Genomic DNA, 9,299 nt, shown 5'->3' with positions numbered 1-9,299 from the left:
ATAAAAATGTATATAAATATATAAATAGACACACCTCCTCTCCCCAAGGAGCAGGCACCAACCCCTGGTTTCTGCTCCAGTCCTCCAAACACCCCAGAGGGTTTTGGGGCACCCAGTAAGATGAAGGGGCTCTGGGTTGAGCAGTCTGGGATGCGTATTTCCACACTTACCAGTAGTCATGGGAAGTCCCTGGGAGACCACGAATTTTTCCCCAGAGGGATGTGCCGTGCCAGCAGCCAAGCAAGTAGAATCAAGACAAAGACACGCGGAGTTAGGAATAAAACCCTGTGGGACATGAAATAAGACTGGGGAGATCATCAGTGGGAGATCATGAGAGAAAACTGCTAAAACTTCACCCCACTAATGGCTTGTTTTTTACTATCTGAACGAAAAAAATGACTTTTTTTTGTAGCTCTAGCCCCAGAAATTATTCTGTCTGCTGTTGTTGTAATGTGAAGTTTCCTCTCCTTGTATTCAGTACATTTGGTGTTTGCTGGCAAAATAATTCCTGTAAATTATTCAAGTGTGACTTTTTCAAAAGCTGTTTCTCACGTTGCAGTACGATCTGGTTTTTTTAGCCTGATGTGACTATTACAACTGTTATTGTTAACAAGTCCTGTGGAAACCCAGTGCAATTGCTGGAATAATTTTGCAGGCTGTTCTGATAACAGCAAGGATATACATGAAGAGGAAAGAGTTCAGCAGTAGCATAAGCTTCAGGTTTTCAGTTGAACAACAGAACAGAGATAGAGTCCATCCTCTCCAGCAAAGCCTGGGAATCTCCTACACTTAAAATAACAAGTCTTGATGTGTATGATCACTATTGTCAATTTAAATAATCAAATCTGTTCCTGGTACCTCTCCTTTTGTTTGCCTTCTCTTTTCTTCCTTCCACAAAAGGTGTAACATTACGACCCGACGTTTATGGGGATAGAGGACTACAAATTTATTACAACATGTCCGACAACAAAACCTGGGAAGGTTTAGTGACAACTCTTCAGACGTTTCTGACAGGTAAAAATGAGGTTTCCTGTATCATATTGAAGGAACATGTTCTCACATCTCTCGTATTAGGCCTGAGGACCTTAAGTCAGTGTTTCTATTATCACAGATTTTGAGTGGAAAATACATCTGAAAGGGACAAGCAAATCACATCATGAATCTATAAATCAAACACACGTAAACATGTCTATTAAAAGCAGAGCCCTGCTTCAGAGTTTTTACTTGGTTTAATCCTAAATAGCCTTAGTAAAAGAGGCCAATAGAAAGAGTGAAGGAAGAGGCAGGAAAAAAGGTTCTCAGAATTAGTCCCAACTAAATTAATCTAATACTGTCCATGACTACAAATATCAAAGTGCCATAATAATGTCTTGTGAAGCACAAGTGTCGAGAGCAGAGTCAACGTAAGTTAGGTGCTCCATTTGTTTGTTCATACCTTAACATTCACATTCCTTTTGAGCCTTAATATCATATTTCTGCTTCTCAAACATGCATTGAGCAAAATTATATTTGAAATTGACATTTGAAATGGAGCTATCAATACAAACTGCCACTCTTAACTCAGTTTGATCTCATTTTTGCTTTGCTTGGGTATTATAAAAAAAACCAACCTAAAACAAAGAAACCCCCAAACAATTCGGATTTTCCTCATTCCATCTAATCCCATCTTTACTTGAAGTATAATCTCCAGTGATATAACCCCAGCCCGATACTGGAATGGATAACTTCCATATGAAAAACTTCAGAGGGGAATTTTTCCTTTTCCTTCATGCACCTAGCATATACGCCAGCTGCTCAGCATCTGAACATCAACTGCACCAGTGACACGTACTTCATCCAGGACACCTTTGACGGCCCAAATAGAACAAAACTCTCCTGCAAATTTACCTCAAATATGCTTCAAAACTGCTCCGGCATCACAGACTCGACTTTCGGATTTCCAGAAGGAAAACCCTGTTTTATTATAAAAATGAACAGGGTAAGTACAAGCTCAAGGTGCAGGGAAGAATTCACTGAGAAACCCCTGATAGCTTGAGTCTCTGTTGGGAAGCTGCTGTATTGCCTGCTGCCACGGGCTCTAGTCTCTGTACTGGGAAAAAAAATTCATGTGCTTTTCCCAAAAGAACTCCAGAGTTGGTCACCGCCCCTAGGAAAGTAATGTAGGGTACAGTGATCTCTGAACTGACTCTTCAAAGTTTTGGCTTTTGTTTAGTTTTGTTAGTGTCCCCGTAGCGCTCTCACCTGATGAACCTCTAGGTAAAACAGTTTCATTCTGCGTTACCACAACCCTGTGCCTTCAGCTGAAGCACTAAGACACGATAGTAACAGAAGTGACTTCAGAGAGGTGATACTTCCACACCTTATTTCTCCAGGATGCAAAGGAAATCTTTAGCAGGACCTATAGAAACAAAATTCAAACCTAGTGTTTTGTTTTTTTTTTTCTCAGTAAAAACCACCAACACGTTGGATTTTTTTCAAGAGGAAAAAGGGAATCTTCTATGTTTCCTTTATTTTTTTCAGGACATAGACAAAGGCATAAGCATTTTATTTTTGTTTTCAGGTCAAATTCTGAGCATTCTAGTTCAATTTTGGTAGAAAGTGAAGACCTCAAATTCTCCTTCAGCTCCTGAGAGACAAAAATCACTTCATTTTTGGTTTGGCTTGCACCCTAGATGTTTTCAAGAATCTGCGCAAGATCTGTGAAGAGAGCTGGCAGGTGAAATTTTGGCTTTTCCCCAGAATGCCTTTGCCTCCTTCAGCAAGGCCACATGCCAGCCCTGGCAGGGAGCTTTACCTCCTTTCACCGCTACAGGATGCAACCCAATGATACCTGTAGGATCAAATGGGTCTAAGGGTTTCTGCCAAAGACAAGGTTTTCTAACAGGACGTAAGACAAAAAGCACAGAGATTTTATTTTTCCATTATTGTCATAGAATTAGCAGTTTTAGGAGACCTCTGGCTGCCTGGGCGTCAGAAAGAGCAAGCGGTACCTTGCGGGTAAATGAGCTGGACTTGCCAGGAGGCACCTTCAGTGCCTGGCCTGAGCAGCACTGAGCCCTGCTCTCAAAATATCCAGCCATGACAGTTTTTCACCCAGATATGAGAGAGGACATGATCTGTTCGATGGTGCCTTACACAGAAGTGCATCACGCATCCCTCAAAGCTCAGTTAATCGTTTGATTGTTTTTATCCCGAAACACTTTTCAAGATGACCAAGTGCATGTTTTCTGTTTCAGATTATCAAGTTTCTCCCTGGCAATGGTACTGCACCAAGGGTGGACTGCACATATGTGGTAAGTGTATGAGGTCCAAGTCTTAAAACTTTCAAGCACTGCAGCTCTGATAGCAAGTGAACTGCAGTTGTGTCCAGAAAGATAACCCTGAAGCTCTGGAAAACACATAATTCTGGTCAAATACTGGGAATAGTCTCCATCCTGTGCAATCTCTTGCACAAGCAGACATCTTAAGGAAAAAAAAAAAAAGAAATTAAAATGTTTGCTTTATTTTAAACCACCTGAAGAATTGTTTTCCCCGGCTGCAGAGAACATCTGCTGTTTCCTTTCAGCTCCCTGTAGTGAGTTTCATACCTCAGAGCAGCTCCTCCCTCAGGCTCCCTGCACACTTCAGCGGGTCCCACTCACTGAATTCATGACTGTTACGGAAGAACACTTGCCTGTTTCTCTTGGCAGTAGCTAACAGTGGGAGATTTCCACATTTACTTGAAAAATAAAAGTAAGATGGGTGCTAAAAAGACTGCTGAACTTGGGTTTTGGTAGATACCACTTGCTCTTAGCAGCAGTGGCAGCAGCAAAATACTTGCCCAGGGCTGGCTCACAATTGCCTCGCCAACGAAGCTTCTTTCTCCCTTTAACAAACAGGGTGACGAGTCTCGCCCGCTGGAGGTGGACTACTACCCTGTGAATGGCACCTTCAGCCTGCACTACTTCCCCTACTACGGAAAAAAGGCACAGGTGGGTGCTCACAGATTTCAGTATCACTTGCCTTCTTGATATCTGTATGAGATGAAACGTATGGAGCATCTCTGCAATCTTACAAGTAATGGAGAGAAGGCTAATTTTAATGCTTCGTTTCTAAATGAGCAGTGTGAAATTACTTTTTTATTTTTTTTCCCCCCACCTCCTAGCCCAGTTACAGCAATCCTTTGGTGGCTGTGAAATTTCTCAACATTACAAGGAACGTAGAAGTTAAAATAGTGTGCAAAATCATTGGAGCTGGAATTACCTATGATAATGTTCATGATCCGTATGAAGGAAAGGTGGAATTTAAATTGAAAATAGAAGACTGAGCAGCAACAGAGACACTCCTGAAAAACACACATGAAGAGTAAACTTACCTGCTACTACATTCATTTGTATTTATTTTCTATGCTTTCCATATAAATTTATGAAAATTGTAGTGCAGAGACCTTTTCTACTGAAAGATGACCCATATAGCTAAAATTCAAGATACCACGCAGTGTGTGAAGGAGATGAGGATTGCCTCGATGTACATAACTTAATATTCCATGGCTACACTCTGCTGCTGCCTTCATGCAAATATTTGTACAAAACAAGTTTCTGCTAAACTCAGCGGCTGTGCCTTCTTCAATGGAAGAAAGTGTAGCATCAAAACATCACTTCTCAAAGTATAATAAATAATTGATGTATGATATTAAATCCTGGCTATTGAGAAATAATTAGATAGCTAGAAAAAGAAATCAACACTTTGAAATACTGGCAAGTAACATAATTCTCAATCTCTCTTGTATAGAATGCGTAAATTACAAAGGTATACTAAAATTATCTGTATCCCAATGCATCTTTTTTCGTACTAGTCATCCAAGTCCGATTTTTTTAGTTGATACATCAATGACTGCAAAGGAAGTGAACTTGAAATCTGTCCCCTAGCTTACAGATTTTCTTGTACCATTTACAACTTCTGTATGTATATCATTACTGAAAATGATTGGTTAGACTGTAACATGCAGATTCATCCAGGAAGACTGTTCATTTAACCATCAGAGCTTGTCATTTGTTTTTTTCCCAGCAGAACAGTCCTGTATTGCAATGAGTTTTGAGTTACTTGGAGTAACCCAGAAGACATTAAAGTAATACTAAATTTTTAAGTGAATCTAAAATTTGGTACGTCTAGCTCTACCACACATAATACAAAGACATGAAATTGCTGTGTCTTTATAACGGTTGTTAGATGAAGTCCAGGATGCTTCAGCCAGAGAGTAAACATTGCACAGAAAAAAGATACTCAAGAGAAGAAATCATTTTACACCTTGACTGCCTGGACATTCACCTTTGATACAGTGACTGATTCAGATAGTCCGCTTGCAGAAAGAATCCAGTTGGAGGGGAGTATTTCCCCTTCAAAACCACAAATGGTATTTCCTAGAAAAACAGGGCATTCTGCATTTCAGAAACAGTAAGAAAACGCATCCTCATCTAAGATTTTTTTTTTCCCCATGGCTTTCCATGTTTCTATTTTTACAGTGGGACTTTGCCTCTCTTCAAAGAGACTGAACGAAAATCAATTTTATATCCTTGTAGGAGCATAGGCCTCGCCCTGTGCAGCTACTAAAAAAACACGGTAAACAATAAAATTATAAAATTACTATTGATAACAAAATAGCAATTCACACTCAAAGGTAATTCAAGGTTGTCTATAAACAGAAAATTCAAATATTACCAAGAAAACCAAGAACTGTTGTCTCTAACACTGGCAGATTCTCTGCTCCACTGTATTCGTTTAGCATCTACAATTTGCACGTTTGAATGAGGTGATGCTGTTTTACAAGCTCACGTTTTAGTTCACACCACAGCATAATGTGGGAAGATGCTCAACACATTTCCCATGGACTGGGTGTCCACACAACAACAGCTGAGATGAACTGCTTTGTGTAAAAAAAAAATTTTGATGGGATAAATACATCAAAAGGCAAGACTGAAGTGTCCCCGTGTTGACCAAAAAGGATGATGCATTCTGAAGTCAAAAAACAGGTATGCAGGTCCACCTGACCTGGTTCTTTAAGTACAAAGATTGTCATCCTGAATTTAGACCTCTCTTGAACTTTAAACATCGGAGATTCTTCTCTTTTTTTTACTGGAATTACAAATAATAATACAGAAAAAGGTTTGTGGCTAGTGCGGCCAAAATAGAAAAGCTCTAGGAAACCTCTAAGTGTATTATCTGGCTATAGTTATTATAAGCTTGTCTGGAATCCAAATATAAGCACATTTAAATATCGGAATGACCTGCATTCAAGTATTTTGTAATAGTGCAATGGCACAGTCCAACACTACGTACAAGTAATTCATGTTGTGAGCACTGTAACCATCAAATCGGCAAAGACAGGCTTGCACAATTGCACTCTGGAAACACCCAAGGGACAGAAGTTACATGATAAAGACCAAAATAAACACAGGGGAAGGAAACCGGGCAGGGTATCCTGCAAGATGGCCTGACTGGCAAAAGCAAAACCAAGTTAAGGAGCAACTGCATCCCCCTTTAGGCAGCTGAAAGGGGGGGACAGCAAGCCTAAAATACCAACAGTGACAAGGGAGAAATGAAGACAGACACTTCCTCTCATGGAAGAGCTCTTCAGCCCGAATGCCTTCACCTTGGAGACTGATAAGGACCTTGGCCATCAGCGCCAGCTGTGCAGCAGTAGCTCCATGCTGTTGTATAGTCACAGTCAACTTAGTGTACAAGTGTTATAGACTAACAGTTTTATATAAGTATCAACAATAATTAATAACATGTAAGAACTAATCATTCACACAAAGTTTGTTGTTGAGGAATGAACTCAGTAGCTTTGTTTTCAAGTTTAAAACTGGCTTCATTTTTCAGTCTTTTAAGCAGTCCCACTGCAAGTCTCCAATTCCTTGAGAGGGATACACACCCATGTCGATTCACAGAACTGTTTAGGTTGGAAAAGACCTTTAAGATCATTGAGCCCAACCATTAACGCAGCAATGCCAGGTCCACCACTAAACCATGTCCCTGAGCACATCTGCGTTTAAATACCTCCAGGGATGAGGACTCCAGCACTTCCCTGGGCAGCCTGTTCCAGTGTCTGACAAGTCTTTCAGTGAAGCTTTTCATAATACCCAATTTAACCCTCCCCTGGCACAACTTAAGCTCATTTCCTCTGGTCCTATCGCTAGTCACTTGCAAGAAGAGACTGACCTCCAGGTCACTACAACCTCCTTTCAGGTAGTTGTAGAATGATAAGAACATATATAGATGTATACATACACACAGATATACATCAATTCAGTTGCAACATTAAAGACAGTTGATTAGACCAAACAACATAAACAGGAAAAAGCTGTGAGGCTACATGGAGTTTTGGTTAGGAAGCTGAAGGAGCATACTTAAGAATAAAATGCAAGTAAAAGCAAATTCCTGAGTTCAGTTAGGTGTTGATCAAGTAGGACATCCAGCAGAAAAGGCAGTTAGCCCGTGTCTCTGGAGCAGTGGAGGGGGCATTACCAGAGATGACCGTGCCAGACCGTCCACCCACTTTGCTATCAGTTATGCACAGAGAGGTTAGGCAGGACAGGGAAGACAGTGCCATAAAACTAGCATCATCTACACCATGACCTTTTATATCCAATACTTTTTAGTTTACAGATGTTCCTTAAAGGCGTTAAATAAAATTCTTCAAGATCAGTGCAGAGACCAGCACCTGCTTTGCGTTGTATCTTCCTCTCCACACCTCCATCTATTCTTATTAATATTAGTATGACTGGTAAAGCAAACAAATGAGATGTAAGGTTGAATCTCTATTATTAGGTAGAAGAGGGTAAGATAGGACAAGCGGAAACGGCATGCACAGAGGAAATGGTGACACAACGGAAAGTTGTGTCGGGAGGTTTAGACTGGATATTATGAAAAACTTTTTCACTGAAAAGTTTGTCAGGCATTGGAATAGGGCCCATCCCTGGGAGGTATTTAAAAGACCTGTAGTCACGGTGCCCACGGACATGGTTTAGTGGTGGACTTGGCAGTATGAGGTTAACGGTTGGACTTGATTTTAAAGGTCTTTCCCAACAGAAATGATTCTATTACAAATGGTGAAATCAACAGAGCACAGAAAAACACTGAATACCAAGATGCTTGATGCTTAAAAAGATTTGTTATGCTATGACTATGAGACTACAAGTTCAAAATGTTTGCCTTTCAGAATTGCTAAGTACTATATATTAATAATTAACTCTTTGCTTAATGGTCTCACATGATGTCATTGCTATTGCACTTGGGAATTCCTCTCATAATTTCATATAACTGGTTTTAATCTCTTACCTGTAATAGAAGTCAGGCAGAGATTGATTCTGCTGCAAATAAAGCTGTCTATCCCTGGGCTACTTTCAGTAATTGCATGCAGAATAACAGCTGCATCAATAACACTTGCAGAAAATATTTTATGCCTTGCACATACACTCCCTTCACAAACAATTTCTTTCAGACACAAAAGTTCAAGCTCAAACAAGATTATCTTGATTAACATAAAATAAAAATGTGCGTGAAAGAACAGGTGTCCTTTTCTTTTCCTCTATTTAATCCGAAAATCTGTCTCTCACTGGGGACAAAGATCCTTCACTCCTCTTCCAAATTCTTTGTTTGACACCAGAGTGTTAACAATGGACACGGGGCACTTATTACACCAAGAGCAGACATCGGCTGAAAACTCACTTTTTAGGATACCACTGCATCTCTCTCACTTGGTCTAAAAGGAGAAGGAACTGAATTCTGAAGAGACAGTTGAGGTAGCATCATTCATCATTAATGTGTGCATTTATGTATAGTCCTACCGTTATCAATGTGGGAATTCTATCACTCCAATCAAAATATGTTCCAGGGGTTGATTTTAATTATTCTGATTTCAAGTCCCTGTCCTTAAATCTTGTGTCACTTTCCCCTCTGATACTGAAGGGCCTGTTAAAATGGTATCTTCTTGTGTGACCTGACATAAATCCAGTAATTTTTCTTTTTTTTTTTTTTTTAAATAAGCCAAGAGAGTTCCTTAAATCTCCAACTAAAAGCTCTTGACCTTAGGTATGAAGTAACAGGGGGAAGGACTTTTTTTTTGAGTTTTCCCCAATTTTTCCAGTACGCTTTTTTAAAAGATGATGCTCAGAAGCACGTAGCTGCTCACTGTTAGTCTCACTGTATGTATTTGGATGAACAGCACTTTCCAATCCAGTGTCAGTTTTAACCCATACATTCACAATCAGATTAGACAGTTCCTTAGAACACTGTGTAGCAGACATAGGCGGTTCTTGTTC

The 9,299-nt window shown here is 40.0% G+C and overlaps 1 protein-coding gene across 1 annotated transcript; it reads left to right on the top strand.

The window, feature by feature from the left end:
- Nucleotides 1-900: 900 nt before the first annotated feature.
- On the top strand, nt 901-4,306 carry ATP4B (ATPase, H+/K+ exchanging, beta polypeptide; the record flags this gene model as incomplete). Its single annotated transcript, XM_009874553.1, has 5 exons — nt 901-1,014; nt 1,779-1,978; nt 3,237-3,293; nt 3,879-3,971; nt 4,145-4,306. Coding segments are annotated over 5 exons (626 nt in total), but the record flags the coding sequence as incomplete, so codon positions are not given.
- Between the last annotated feature and the right edge of the window lie 4,993 nt (nt 4,307-9,299).

The sequence above is a fragment of the Apaloderma vittatum genome, unplaced genomic scaffold (genome assembly GCF_000703405.1).
Source record: "Apaloderma vittatum isolate BGI_N311 unplaced genomic scaffold, ASM70340v1 scaffold37348, whole genome shotgun sequence".
NCBI classification, from domain to species: domain Eukaryota; kingdom Metazoa; phylum Chordata; class Aves; order Trogoniformes; family Trogonidae; genus Apaloderma; species Apaloderma vittatum.
This window is presented reverse-complemented; position numbering and strand designations above follow the sequence as displayed.